Here is a 14,770-nt window from a genome sequence, read left to right as displayed (position 1 = left end):
AAACCACATAGTTGGTCACCTCCATCTTTTCCATTCCTCATATAGGGACATCTTTTGTGTAGACAGTTTATCTTCTTTCTGCCCCATCTTACTCCTTGTCAAACCAAGCTGTACCTCAGTACAAGATTAGACCTGAACAGCATGAGGAGAACCAACAACAGTTGGAATAGGGGTTTGGCCAAACTCTAGGATATGTAATTTTAGCGACCAAGAAGAGATGAGAAAATTCACCTTTCCTTCCTTCTTTATAGAGATGGAATATTGCATATACTGTCAGGGTTGCTTGATAATGTTGGGTTCTTCTGAGCTTCTTCCTTCCTTTTTCCTTATTTCAAGGTATGGCTCCCTGGAAAGGGAGGGATCCATTCAGAAGCGAGGATGATATAAAAACTAAAGATACCAATAAAGTTTTAAGAATGGGAGTTTGGAAATCCAGAGGATTTTTAGGCTAGACACAAATTTGTATCTCATCCAAAGTAACTACTGAGAATAGATAAGTTTTAAATATTACAAATGGACAGAGTGGCATTTCTAGTACTAAACAAAATAAGACTTGTTTTTCTTTCTGAAGCTATAAAAGTGAGTCTGCTAAGGATTTTATTATGTTTTCCAAGAGAAGCAGTTTCCTGTCCCAGAGACCCGGTTGTACATTCAGTGCAAAAATACATTTTAAGTGACTAACTATAGATAACGAATGAGCCAGCCAAAATTGGCATCCCTTTTCACTGAGCCCTACATTGGCATTTCCTTTACATATGTAACAGCATGGGCTTCTTGTGACAGATTGGCATCACTAGCTAGGCAAATGAGAAACCATCTGTTGAGTCGTCAGCCTGGCATCTGAAAAAGAAGAGGCATCCGTTGAACCTTTCGGGTTTGTTTTACCCTCCTTTCCCTCCCACCACCACCTTTTCTTTTTTCTTTTTTGCTTAAAAAACAATGCAGCCTGTCTAGCTGAAAACTATTCTATAATAAACACCCAAGAAACTGGTGGGTTTCCCATTCTTTTTTTCCTCAAGGTTGCAGAGCTGAAGCTGGATACAGCAGTTAACTCCCAACAATTTCTGGCAAGTCCAAAACAGAGAAACACGTTGCCCTCGTGCCCCGGTGGACCCCGTAAAGAAGCAAGACCCTTGACAGATGCAACGTGGCAGAAGAATGCAGGGTAACTTTTTTGATCCTTAGGCACATGGGAGAAGTAGAACGAGGGTGGAGATTGCCTTCACCTTCATGTCATTTCCCCAAGTGTCAAAAGGCAGAGTATTGTAGTGGAAAGGACACTGGTTCCAAAGGACCCCTGAATAAAGCATTTCATTCACCCCCTGATGGGGAGGTGCCTTTGGACATGGCCAGCATGGGGATTTGTGCTACCTGAATATGCATATTTGTTACAATGGTTTCTTTGTCTTTTTTCTCCTCCTCCAGTAGAAGAAGTAGTGGGAGGCAGAAGGGAACAAGTGGAAAGATGTATATTAATTGAAAAGAATAAAGAACACAGGATTTGGAATTGGTGGACTCAGGTTGACATCCTGATTCTGTTCTGTACGAGCTTTGTGACCTTGGGCATCTTTGCTGCCCTCAGTTTCCTTATTTACAGAATAAAGGGTTTGAACTAGATGATCTGCAGTTTTAAATCTTATGCCCATAGAGTTATTGCAGGGCACTTATAATGTTATTTCCTCCTGAAAATAGTGTCTTAAAAGATCATCCAGATTCACGCAGGATGACTTGGGCAGAACCAGTAGAACAAAGGCCCAATGACTACAGTAATGTAAATGAAAAGAATTCTAAAAGAAAGCCAAACTGAGTGACCATAATCATCAGTTTGGCCCCAGAGAAGAAGGCCCTGAAACATACCTCTGTCATCGTCTCACTAGAGAAACGGGGCTGTGGGGACATGGTGTTGCACACAATGGCACACACCATCACTGTGTCAGTAGTTTTTCCTTAACTGTTCTTCTTTTGTCACAAGAAAGGGTTCTAGGAGGAGGAGGGACTTTCAGAAATGACTGCTGTGTAAAAAAAGTATCAGTAAAAATGTGAGTTCAGTGAGTGTGTTTTTAAACACACTTTGTCCATTGACATCTGATGGTTGTTCCCAAGTTATATCCTTCTCAGAAAGTTACACATTCCAAGCATTGGTATAAAGGTGGAAGAAAAGCTGGTGAGAGACCAGACTGGCCATGCTGATGCATGGCCATTTAATGCTTTTTTCCCAGGAGCCTCAATGCTTTCAGTTGGGTCTGCATTAGCTCTGGTCACATTGGCTAGATCCCACATAAATGTCAGTTCATCTTTTGGAAGGGATTTTGATACAGGCAGTAACATAGACGCCTTTCTGGGATCTTCCATTCCTCCTCCCCATCTCACTATCACTCTCTCTTAGTATTTTAGAGTGTTTGGACTTGGCTGGTCGGAAGCTCCTCTTCCTGTCCCAGAAGGCGGGTGGCAGCACACTTATGTCTTCCAGATTCTGCCAGAGTATTCTGTGCACTTCTGACGAGGAGGTAAGGGATGTGGATTCCTTGTTAGAAATAAAGCCTTTCCAGAGCGAGAACCTCCCCCAGAATACCTCACATATCATAATGAGAATGAAGACGGATCACCCAAAGTGCTTTATTGGACTCTCTTATTTGATCTCATGATGGTGCTGGGGGGTGTGTGCTGTTATCTGATGGATGAGGAAGCTGAGGATCAGAGACATTAAATGACTTGCCAGGGTTTGCCCGGCCTGTGCATGACGTGATTCAAACAGCCTTTCCAGCCTTGAAGCTCAGTACTGTATTCACTCCTCCACACTTCCTCTCTATGTATGTATGTAGTCAGATAGGCAGCTTTTGACCCCATCAGTGACAACAGCAGTGAGATGGCCATGAAAGGTGGTTAAGGTGACATGAAGGAAGATTTCATGTCAACACCCAGGTCTTCAGGGTATTTCTTTTAGTTCTGCTATACCAGAAAACATGTCAAAAAATTTGTTGAATATGAGAGCTCTTATCATTCAGACTGGTATCTGGGCAGACACTACCCATTGCTTTTCATCTAGGGGATTTGAGAAATGTAAATAAGCCAGAGGATCCCCTCTGCTACCATGGGGTATTACTGCTTTTTGCTCGGACATTTCATCTCGAGCAAAAAGCAGTCAGCGTCCTTTGGCCTGTCTCCTCCATTCCCTACTTCTCAGTGCCTTGTACTTCTTACAGGTTCTTGAGCAGGCCCAAGCAGAAGTCCCTCTGTCTTCCTTCAGCATCATCCAGTTCTCCCAGTGGCCACATCCCCTTCCATCCAGCCTCACTGTCGAGATGCATAAAAAGGTAATGGACTCATCCACTGAACTAGACTCTCTTGGTGCTAAGGTCTCATCAAATGCACTGATGCATCTTCTGAGGGGGATTTTGGGGACTTTATTCTCTTTGTATTCTTGCTTCCCCACTTTGAGCCCTTGGGTTTTGGTCTTGTTTTTTTCCTATAGATGAAAGTCAAGTGGGCAGAAATGTCAACTGTCTATGCAGGGCCATTTGGGGGAAATTTCTGCCTCAAGCCTCTGAAGAAGTTGTTTGCAAGCTTTGGCCCTGTCCATTCATTGGAAGTCATTCTTGAAACTGATGAGGTAAAGAGCCAAGAGAATCTCCCTTCAGCCACTACTGGGACGGATTGATAGCCACAAAATGAAACCTCTGATGGAGATGAGTTGTCTACCTTTCACAGATCAGAAGTAGTGGTCCTGGTGGAAGTGACTTTGGGTTTCATTTTTCTCTTCTGTATGTCCAGAATGAAAAGATGGAAGTTTAATGTAGCTAGACCACAAGGGATGAGTTTTTGTCACTTTTTTTGTTATTTCATACTTTGAAGACAGATCCTATTAAGACATCAAGTCAGGCCACATCTGGAATGTTGAACATAACTACCTCCTTAAAATTGGAGTGATCTAAAAGTGGAATGGACTAGCTCAGGAGGTAGTAGGTGCTGCCCCCTTCACTGGGGCTAGATCCTAATTTATAGATAGCTTTTTTGGTTGTAGATGGAATTGGACACCTCTAAAGTCCCTTCCATCTCTACAGTTCTATAAATTTATTATGGAGAAAATGGAAAAAGAAAAAGGGTTTTGAAAGTAATCTTTAGAGCAAGATCTTTTCTGTGTTGAGAACAGACTATACTTACTACACTTAGCTCGATGGTAACCACACAGAAGTGTTACTCTCCCTGGATTTTTGGATTAGACCCGTGATTTCATTGGTGTAAAAACACTCCTCTGCCAGTGTCACTTGCTCTGCAATTTACATAGTCTGAGAGGGCTGCCTGGGACACTGAGAGACTAATGATATATTCACAGCCAGTATGAGTCAGAGGTAGGATTTGAACCCAGGTCTCCCTAATAATGAAGTTCACCTACACTGTCTTTCTCTGTAGCTTATCATTGTCTTTGCCAGTGGAAGAAGAAACAGCAGCTTGAATAATTACAAAGAATCAGTGACATTTGGGGATTTGGGTAGAAAGACTTCATACAGCTAGGAAGAGGTATTTAGAAAGCCAAGAATGTTACTTTCTGACGGCAGCTCTAGTCCTACAGAAAAAGCAGTTGCCAAAGACTAAGGGATTGCAGTAGCTAAGCCAGGACCACTGCTCCCTGGTCATTTTTGTGAGTGGCATGTGAGTCTGTTGTTTTCACATTTGCATGGCATTTGGAGATCTAATACCTCATTCTGTTTTTATAATGATCCTGTGAAATGCCATGTCAGTGTTATCCCCATGTTATAGATGAGCAAACAGATTCTGTGAAGTCACATACACATCACTAGAGGGCAGAGCCAGGACTCAGATTCACATTTTATAACCCCAGTTGCAACACACTCTTTCTGGTACTAACTTCTCAGGACCAGAAGATAAAGGTTAGAAGAGCTAAGACCCCAAAGCTGGGATTGAGATAACGAGAATTCACATATGCCACGAATTCCCAGAACGTCTGTGAAAACCCTTGGAAAAAAAATCGACCCCTTAGAAATGATTTCATAAATAAAGTAACAGTAATAGTGGCTAACGTTTATATAGCATTTACTGTGTGCCAGGCATGTGTGTATATGTACATGTACATAAGTGTATACACACAAATATATACACATAAATTTGTATTATATGTGTATGTACATGCATATAGACAGATATACATACACATAGAGAAAAAAAACCTCCCTTACCACCTTGGGAAGCCACCAAGCTAAACTGTAACTACTTTAGCTTCAGGCATTTTCAAATGTTTGCTTTCATGGTTGTGAGTACGTCCCCTTCATCAACATAGATCCTACCCCATCTACAACTTAGTGAACAATTTTCAGTCCTGTGGCCTTGTCCACCTCTGACCTGAGCTAGGCTGGTGCTTGGTGACAGTGACTGAAGTCCAACTGATCTAAATTGCGCTATCACAAGGCAGTGTTTTAAGGGCAGAAGCTAAATAAGGGATACTGAAGGACGACAGTTGGAGAGTATGGGACTGTGAGCGTTTTAGTGAACGGGGGGAGGGAACCCTGAAACTGGGCATCAGACAGAAGTAACATGAGATGGGAAGCTGCCTGGCCTCTAGCACTTCTTTTTGACAACAGCTCTTTTTCTGTTCATTTCCCCCTCAATTTCTGCTCCTTGGGCAATGCTCTGATGTGTGCTTTCCTCCAGGAAGGGATTTATTCTGCCGTGGTTTATTTCCCATCGAAGAGTAGCAAACTGGCATTCTGACTTATGAATTAATCTCGTTTGAATTTAGTTAATATGACTCAGTATCCACCATTTTAGTCATGGCTGAGTAGAAATATACAGGTCCCAAAGTTAGGGTTGAAGACCCAGAATGTGGAATACGATGACCCCGTCAAAAACAGGCCATATCACAATGTGGGCCCATATTACAACGCTTGTAGTTGCTCCTGGTTTTCTTGATTGACATGATTAACCTAGAATATTTCCTTAGTTGCTACAGTGAAAAGTGGAGGGACAGTTGTTTGCAGCCTAGAAATGAAGTTGATTTCCGAGTGTCTTCTCTTTTCACAGCCCTATCTTTGCATCCAGTATGGACTACTAGAAGCTGCCCAGCTGGCCATAGAGACCCTGAATGGTGCCTGTGTCCAAGGGGCCCGGATCAAGGTAGAGAGCACGTGAGAACTGCTGAATACAAATGGGAAACATGACCTACCTGCATGCATTCTTCAGGAAGTCCTTAAGAGCCATTTTTGGGGAAAGCACACTGCCAATCCAGTGCCACAGTGACTTGCATAGTGTGGTGCTCCTTAATCCTAGGCCAGCCCTAGTATGAAGGCAGAGAACATACGTGGGAATAGGTGTCTTGCCCATTCTTGCAGTAGAAAAGTATCAGTAGAGTAAGAAAATTAGCAGTCCTCTTCAGAAATGGAGACCTTCATCAGTTACCACGTCCTGGTGGGTAGGGTTTTGGATTTGGAGTCAGGAGTACCTGGTTTAACTTAATTCCATGTGCATTTATTAACTACCTATTACTTGCTGATACTTAAAGTTTGGGGACCATGGAAAGTCATTTAAGCTGAATTTCAGATTCTTCACCTGTAAAATGGAATCAATCTACAGACCAACCTCGGAGTGGTTGTGAGGCTCAAATGGAAGTGCTTTGAAAATATCAGCTATCGTTATTACTAATTACCAGGTTGAATACTTACCCTTCTTGTCGTCCTTGTTAATTGTTAGGGTCCTGAACATTTTGCTTTGAGTGGCTCTTTCTGATTGGATGGAAAGAACCAAATGTAGGCCCCTTCCCCCTTTTAACCTAATAGAAGAGAGTAGGGTCAGATGGGCAGCCTTTGGAAATGGCTTAAGTCTGATGGGTAAACAGGTGAAATTAATTTGTCAACCTTCATCTTGTTCCACTCCAGGTACAGAGGCCAGTGCAGGAGCTCACTCTGGACTGCGACACCATGGTGAGCGCCCTGGAGACAGACCCGGAGAACGAAAGTACCATCTACGTGAATGGAATGAAGGAGAGCTATACTGAGGAGGACATGTCCCAGAAGTTTAGTCTCTTGCCCGGTCTGGCAGCTGTCTTCTTGCCTGTGGATCCTCAAAGCAAAAAACACAAGAAGTATTGCTTCCTGAGTGAGTCTCTATCACTTCATTTGGCTTTGGAGGGGGTCAGGGATGTGAGGAGGAGGGGCAGGGGAGTGAAGAATATTAATGGTGGTGCATCTAATTGGGGAGAGGAGGTCAGTAGATAGGAGGCAGAGAGCAGTACTGAAGCCCGACCCACACAGAGGCCAGTGGTTGGGCCTGATGAACTTTGGCCTCCTGAATGCTAATGTTTTCTGGCTACTGTTAATATATTGTGTTTTTACTTCCAGAATTTAGAAGCTCTGAATGTGCCCAGAGTGCCCTGAAAATTCTGCAGGGCCCAACTGGCCTCAGCTGGAAGCTGGTGTGCAGGAGAGCCCTGACCCCCAGCCACCTTCACGAATGGATCTGTCACTCCTGCCCAGATGCAAGAAGCCCACAAGCATCTGATGTCCCTGTAGCCTCAAAGGAAAAGTCTCCCTCGGTAAATAAGGTCACTGATGTCCCTAGCATTCTGTTGGTTAGAAGTCCTTCTCAAGGGTGAGCCACATCTGCAGTCCAGCTAAATGCAGTTGCTACAGATTAGATCAGAGACTTCCTGCTCAGTTACCCTTAATTGTTCTGTATCGTAGAGTGGCCCCTCCATATTTTCATATCTTTGCACCTGTCCTTGCTCATCCTGCCTCCCTCTCCCAGTGCTACTGATGTCCCCGTTGTCTTCTCTTCCCCCATATTCTTTAAGTGTTGGTGTTGATCGCAGCCCATAAGAGAAGGAAGAGAGTCGACAGGCTTCTGTTTGCAGAGTAAAAGTCGTAGAATAGTAGAGCCGGAAGGACCCTTAGACCACCCCACTCATTTTACAGATAAGGAAATTGAGATCTAGAGAGATTGAGATTGGGGGGTTTCATGGAAGGCTGAACAGCTAGGACCAGGACCTACGTCATCTTGCTTCTGCTTCACCATAAAGAATGCACAGTAATTTTCTGCTAGTTTCTCTCCTATCCTCATTTGTCAGGGTCATTGTGATACATGCAGGCTGAAGTGATCCCAAACTGGCTTGAGGTGAGAGAAGAGGAAGAAGCCCTCTTTGTCTCAGCTCCAGTTTTAGCCTCTCAGCTTTGGAAAGCTCTCCCACCCTTGTTCTTTTACTCATACACAATGTTTCCATCTCTTTTCCCCCTTTGCCATTGGGAGAACGACTTCATATTACCCAGATGAGGGCACCCTAAATAAGCCCCAGAACTTACCTCTGTTTCCGATGGGCTCTCCCAGCCACCACAGGGAGAAGAATTGAAGATAGCTATGAGCCGGTTAGACGAGAGGATCGAGAAGCTCCATGGGAGGCTGCCACCCAGCACTCTGTGCATCGTCCTCCTGCCAGGAACAAAGAGGTAAATGGGCAGAGGCCCTGTTCTGTGCATGAACCACCAAGGCACAGCTGACCTGCCTGTGCATCATTTACTAAGTATTTCCCGAGTGCCAGGCTGAGCTGGGCACTGTGAAGACAAAGAAATGAAACAGCCCCTGCCCTTGAGGAGCTGACATGCTATCAGGGAAGGTAACAGGTACATGAATAAGTGGATAGAAAATAAATACAAGTAAATTAGGTGAGGAAGGGGCAGAGATAGCATGGCACTAATGGGGGAGTCAGGAAAGGTTTCATGGAGAAGGAGCTGCATGGGCAGTTGGGGGGAAATGAGCACTCCTAAGAAGTGGGGACAAGGTAGGAGAGAGTGCATTCCAGGCGTGGGAGACTGCCAGTGCAAAGCTGAGGAGATGGGAGTGTTGTATTGTGAGGGAATAGCAAGAAGGCTACCAAGGCCGGCCCATGTAGAGTAAAGGTGCATAGGCAGAGTGGGGCCTGGTTTTGAAGGAACTTGTATTTGATCCTAGAGGCAATAGGGAGCTTATGAAAGGGGGAAGTGATCATTCTGGCAGTTATGTATGACTAAGAGGCTATTGCAGTCATCCAGGCAAGAAACGTGGAGGACCTGACCTAGGGTGAGAGCCAGAGAGTAAAGAGAAGGACGTGACAAGTATTCAGAGGTAAATACAGGATTCAGCTATTGGTTAGTCATGTGAGCTGTCAGCAGTAAAGCCAAAGTGGCAAACCCAAGTGAGTGGAAGGATGGTTATAGACCCTTGTCAGAAGTGTGGAAGTTCATACGATGGTGAGGTCAGCTTTGGACGTGTCCGATGACTGCAGAACGGCCTCTAGGAAAGATCCAGGAGGCAGATCGAGATTGCTCTTTCGGGCAGCTGATTGCCATCCTTTATCAGCTCTTCTCATGTGAAAGGATTTGAGGAGGCTGTTTTTTCCACCCCAAGACAGAAGGCTTACCCCATGTTACCATGAATTAATCTTCTATAATCAGCCCCACGCTGAGGGGTAATCTCAATTTAAAGACAAACCTCTAGGCAGAGGTTCTTCACTTTCCTCAAGGTAATAAAGGGAAAAAAAATACCCCTTCTTTTCCCCCCAGACCTCAAGAAGTAGTGGGTTCCCCCACACTAGAGGTCTTCAAGCAGAGGCTGGATGAGCATCTATTCTAGAAGGGATTCCTATTTAGTTAATAAGGGCTGGACGCAGTGGCCTCAGGTTGAACTCGGGTTCCTTCCTGAACTGTGCAGGTTGGTAATAGTGAGTCCAGATGGGACTGGATCCTTTGCTCTGGCCACTAGAGTGCGCCATCCCCTCACAGTAAATCAGGAGTGCTTCATGTGAGTGAATGAGAGAGAAAGAGGAAGGGAGAGAGGAAAGAAGGAGGGAAAGAGAAAAGGAGGGAGGGAGAGAAGAAAAAAGGGGGAGAGAGAGAGAGAGAGAGTGTGTGTGTGTGTGTGTGTGTTCTCCCCTGGGAAGGTGGGAAAGGGAGGGAGGCTTTCCTGTTGAACATTCCTGTTTTCCATCCCCGGGCCATACGTGATGCAGTCTGCCAGCATCCAGGTTCCTTTCCCTCCCTTTTCTAAAAGCATCTTCCAGCCTGACTTGGGCCCTGTCAGCCCCCAAATTTTCTCTTTGTTCACATTCATATTTCAACAGCTTCTCTGGTTGGTACAAAGGTTTGGATTTTTATTGTGGTGCAACAGAAAAAGATACTGTATTTACAGTCAAAGGACTTAACTTCAAGTTCCACCCTTGTCCCTCTCTGTGTGACCTTGGATAAGTCATTTAACCTCATGTAAAATGAAGAGGTTGGACTACATTGCATGTGAGGTTCCTTTAATCTCTACACCTGTGATCCCTATGGGAAGTGCTGTGTCTGCTCATGATCCCTGCTTGACTGGTAGAGCTCAGACTGCATATATACAGTAGAAACAAGTGTTATGCAGGATGTTTTTTGAAAAATTAGACTTCAAATAGACTACAGCTATCAAGGAAGGACAGGAAAAAGATGGTATTAAGAAAAATGTATAAAACATAGCTCACAGCTAAGGTGACCTTATGGGACTAAATAAAAATTAAGTCACTTGCCTAAGGAAACATTCCCCTTCTCTCCATTTTTAGCCTTCAGCTGCCCTTTTTGGCTTCCCAGGGATGTTCTAATTACACATCTTAGAACTGGGTGGACCTTGTTTCCATTTTATTAATGGTGCCCAGAGAGGAGAGTGATTTGGCCAGGCTTAGGCCACTGTGAGCTTATCAATTTGGGAGGATCTATTTCTCAGTTTGGTTTGACGTTTTTTACATTTCAGATTTGGAGGAAACGTTCTATAACATTCCACCACATCACAATAATCACAATTTTTAGATCATTTCCCTGCTTTCTGTATAAAGCCATTAAAGGTGTGTGCCACAGTACTGGCCCAGAGTCATCATTCAGTAGTCATTGGTAATTGATTGGCATAACGATGATCCTTGCAGAGAGCCAAGAGTTTGCCTTCCTAGCCAACAGCAGCAGCAGCAGCAGCTCTTTTTCCACCCATAACTCAGTGAATACAGATTATCCATAGCCTAGATTTCACTTTGGCTTTCCCAGGGTGATTCTGTTCTTTGCCTTGTTCTCCAATTTCCACTTTGGTGTTAATTAGAGCCCCTTGGCCCCCACCCAGCATAACCTTAGGACCAAACTGTTCAGGAGCCACAATTCTCAGCATTCACCCAGAGGGAGGTTTCTTGGTATACTAGTCAGAAGAGACAGAAGTGAAATCGGATCTACCTGGAATATCATTCTCCGCCCACTCAGCCAGCAGACAGCACTAGTTTTGGACGCTGACCTTTGTATTTCCAGCTGGTACCCTTGATCCTTTTATCCCCTGGGATTCTGTGTACACTCCCTCCACAGTGGTTTTCAGAAACTTCTCATCTTCTGGTTGAACAATAAGTTCTTTTCTCAACCCCTCCTTTTTTCCACCAGTCAGTTTTTCCTACATTTTTCCATTTTTAATGCTATTTTAAAAGCATTTGTTGCGCATCTGTTGTGGGCAAAGCAGTCATTAGTCTTCTAGAACCCAGACAACCAATTTACCTTCTCTACTTCCATTCACCAGGAGAAGTTTTCATTCTTTATGCCACAAGGCCTTTGTATCAGTGCCATGATTTTTGAAAGCTTACTGGTACTAATGTAAGCTGGATGGGCCTATGAGAAAATCAGGCTTTCTTCAGACTAAAACTTGCAATTTTTCTTGTTTGTTGCAGTGTTCATGGATCATCAACTGGGCTGGGGTTAATATCAATAAATGATGATGATATAAAAAGTGCCACCCCGGAAGTACTTTAGTGGGTCACCAGCCAGGACCAACAATTCCTTTCCTGCTACCATTTCCCATTCCAAAGCACCACCTCAGCAACACTGGAAAGGAAGAAAGTGACATCTATCGACCTTCAACTGCCAGTTGCACACACATGGATGGCACAAGCTGGGGCCTCGGTAAAAAGCAGGCAAATCCTTTTAACATCAGTTATTTCTCAGTTTGTGAGAGAAATGTATTTTGTGCGAAAGTGACTATAAGGCAGATTTCTGTAAAGCAGAGCCTGTTATGAAATCAGATATATATCCCAAGGGAAAAAAAATCCAAAAGACCTGCTACATAAACCTTTTGAAGAAGAAGGTATTAAATGGTGGCCAGGTCCAAGGCATCCATGGCACATGCTATGGGAATGCTTTTGTAATTCTCTCCTAACTCAGCACAACCTCAGCCCCCATCTGTGGGTGATAAAAATCTCCAGACATGGGTAAAAATCCTAAGATCCCTTCTTTTGTCTAGTCTCCAGCAGAACTTGGGCTACAGTACACCTCACTAGTGGGTATCTCCATCTAACAGATGTTTTTAACCTGGAATCCATAGACCTCAAAAGGATCTGTGAACTTGGATGGAAAAAAAAATTACATCTTTATTTTCACTAACCTTTGGTTTCCTTTGTAATCTTTTGTATTATATTTTATACATTTAAAAACATTCAAAGGGGTCTGTGAGTTTAACCTGAATTCCAAAGAGGTTAGTGACAAAAATGGTTAAGACCTCTGATCTAACGCCTGATAATCTTCATCCTGAAGTTTCTTAGTTTTACATCAAATCAATTTTAAAAAACCCAATGTCTACTTTATTTACTTAATTCTCTAAATTGGAAATTCAATAAAATGAGCTTCTGTTAACAGTGCCTTGCACACAACAGGCACAAATGTTTATTCAATCCATGACCATTTATTAAGCTACTGTCTGATGATGATAGCTAACACATACCACGATGTGCTGGTCACTTTACAGTCATTACTCCTTTGACCCTCATCACAACCCTGGGAAGTAGGCACTTTTATCATCCTCCCTTTAGAGTTGAGGAAACCAAAGCAGGCAGAGGTTAATTGGCTTGTACAGGGCCACATCGCTAAGTGAGTGTCTGAGGCCAAATTTGAACTCGGTTCTTGACCCCAGGCCTGTTGCTCTACCCGCCAAACCATCCAGCTGTGCTAGGTACTGGTAATGCAAGTACAAAGAATGAAACAGCCCCTGCTAGCAACAAGCTTACACTCAAATGGGGGAGACGATAAGGAAGTATGTCACCATATAGAGCATAAATGTAAAATGAATAACGACAGATATGTAATACAAGGTAATAGGAGAGGGAGGGCACTAGCAGTTGGGAAGATTTGGAAAGGTTGGACATAGAAGATGGTACTTGGGTTGCTTCTGAAAAGAAGAGACTGACTTTATGAGGTGGAGGGACAGAGGGAGTGCATTCCAGGCATTCGGGTTGGCCAGAGCAGGCAGAGGAAGTTGAATGACTACTGTAGTCATAGGGTCAGATCTATGGAAAATGACTCTGGTTACAACATAGCATAGACTAGAATGGGGAAAGATGAGAGTAGGGAGCTATTGCAATAATCCAGGTGAGAGATGGGAGGGATGTACACACATAAAGGGTTGTCCTGGACAAGAAGAAGGGCTCTCTGTCACAGACTAAGAAAAAAGAGTGGGAGATGAAGAGAATGGGAGGAGAGGGATCTTGCGTTGGGTGCTTTCTTTTTTGAGTACTCGAGGGAAGAAGTGGGAAGTTTGAGAGAGGAAGAAAAGATTTAGGGTTGCTTCTGTGGACGAGTCAGGAGGTGTGATGTGATGAGCTAGCAGAAGAGACTGAGGAAGGGTGAGGTAGGTGGGAGGAGTCTGGAGGAGAAGGGTGGTCCACAGCATCAGTGGAGCAGGCGGCACAAGGAGGATGAGGTTGGAGGAGAACTAAGAAACAAAAGTTAGCAGGATGCGTCCCACTGTAAGGGATGTGTGATGAAGGACAGAAGAGCAAGGACCAGTGAGGGATATCTCTGTCATGGGGGATGGGTAGGAGAGGGGTAGGGAAGGAAAGGCCAGAGAAGAGAAGAGGAAAATCTAACCAGGGCCGTGATCAAGCAGGTCTAGCATACAGTCTCATCAAGGTCTGAATTGGGAATACTGCAAGAAAGAGCTACTGGACCAAGGTTGTCCTTAGACCCTTAGTTTTAACCAGGGAAACACCTCAGAAGACTATTATCAGAGTGCGTGCTAACCATTCCTAACTGGCAGGTACAAACCTCAGCTAACATTAAGAAGAACTAAGGGGAAAGGACCAGAGTCGGGGATGGTTTGGAGTTACTTCAAGTATTTATTATGCACCTACTATGTATGAAACGCTGTAACAGGTGTATAGATACAAAGACAAAAATTAAACTACTCTCACTGTCATGGAGTTTACAGAGAAACAACATGTAAACAACTAAGGAAATACAAAATGAAATACAATAACGAGGCAATGCACTTAGAAGAAATCAGGAAGCACTTGTAGGAGGTAACTGTCTGTGAAGGACTGCAGAGGCTCCCGAAGGGGAGAAGAAGGGAATTGCAGGCATAAGGGATCACCTAGGCAAAAGTACACAAATGGTGGACAGAACATTGTGCGTAGAGAACAACCAGGCCAGTTTGGAGTGTGAAGGGGTGTCACCATTAGGTTGCACTGTACTGTAAGCTCCGAGGCTATCTAGTCTAACCCCCTTTTTTTAATGGATGAAGAAACCAAAGCCCAGGGATTAAATGACTTGACCAAGGTCATACAGGTGGCGAGAGGCAGGATTTGAACCCATGTCCTCCAACTCTAAACCCAGCATACTTTTCCATTGAATCTTTGCAGGTCTTTAAATGCCAACTAGGGAATTTGTATTTTATCCTGGAAGCAACTGAAGCTTCTTGGGTAGAGAAATGATGTCAGTCCTATGTTTAAGGACTTGTATGAAAGATGGATTGGAGA

General features: G+C 43.9%; 1 protein-coding gene across 2 annotated transcripts in view; it reads left to right on the top strand.

The window, feature by feature from the left end:
- The window catches only part of REXO5 (RNA exonuclease 5), a 35,498-nt gene extending 23,094 nt beyond the window's left edge, over positions 1 to 12,404 (top strand). For both annotated transcript variants that reach the window (XM_036741658.1, XM_036741659.1), the window contains 9 exons: positions 1,020 to 1,165; positions 2,387 to 2,507; positions 3,204 to 3,314; positions 3,473 to 3,610; positions 6,037 to 6,129; positions 6,888 to 7,107; positions 7,350 to 7,543; positions 8,332 to 8,450; positions 11,696 to 12,404. In XM_036741658.1, the coding sequence (XP_036597553.1) occupies positions 1,020 to 1,165; positions 2,387 to 2,507; positions 3,204 to 3,314; positions 3,473 to 3,610; positions 6,037 to 6,129; positions 6,888 to 7,107; positions 7,350 to 7,543; positions 8,332 to 8,450; positions 11,696 to 11,777 (1,224 nt within the window). In that variant the 3' untranslated portion in view covers positions 11,778 to 12,404. The remainder of the gene's footprint in view (positions 1 to 1,019; positions 1,166 to 2,386; positions 2,508 to 3,203; positions 3,315 to 3,472; positions 3,611 to 6,036; positions 6,130 to 6,887; positions 7,108 to 7,349; positions 7,544 to 8,331; positions 8,451 to 11,695) is intronic.
- The last annotated feature ends 2,366 nt before the right edge of the window (positions 12,405 to 14,770 follow it).

Source organism: Trichosurus vulpecula, chromosome 1 (genome assembly GCF_011100635.1).
Source record: "Trichosurus vulpecula isolate mTriVul1 chromosome 1, mTriVul1.pri, whole genome shotgun sequence".
Taxonomy (NCBI): domain Eukaryota; kingdom Metazoa; phylum Chordata; class Mammalia; order Diprotodontia; family Phalangeridae; genus Trichosurus; species Trichosurus vulpecula.
Note: the sequence above shows the minus strand (reverse complement) of the source record. Positions and strands in the feature narration are given on the sequence as shown.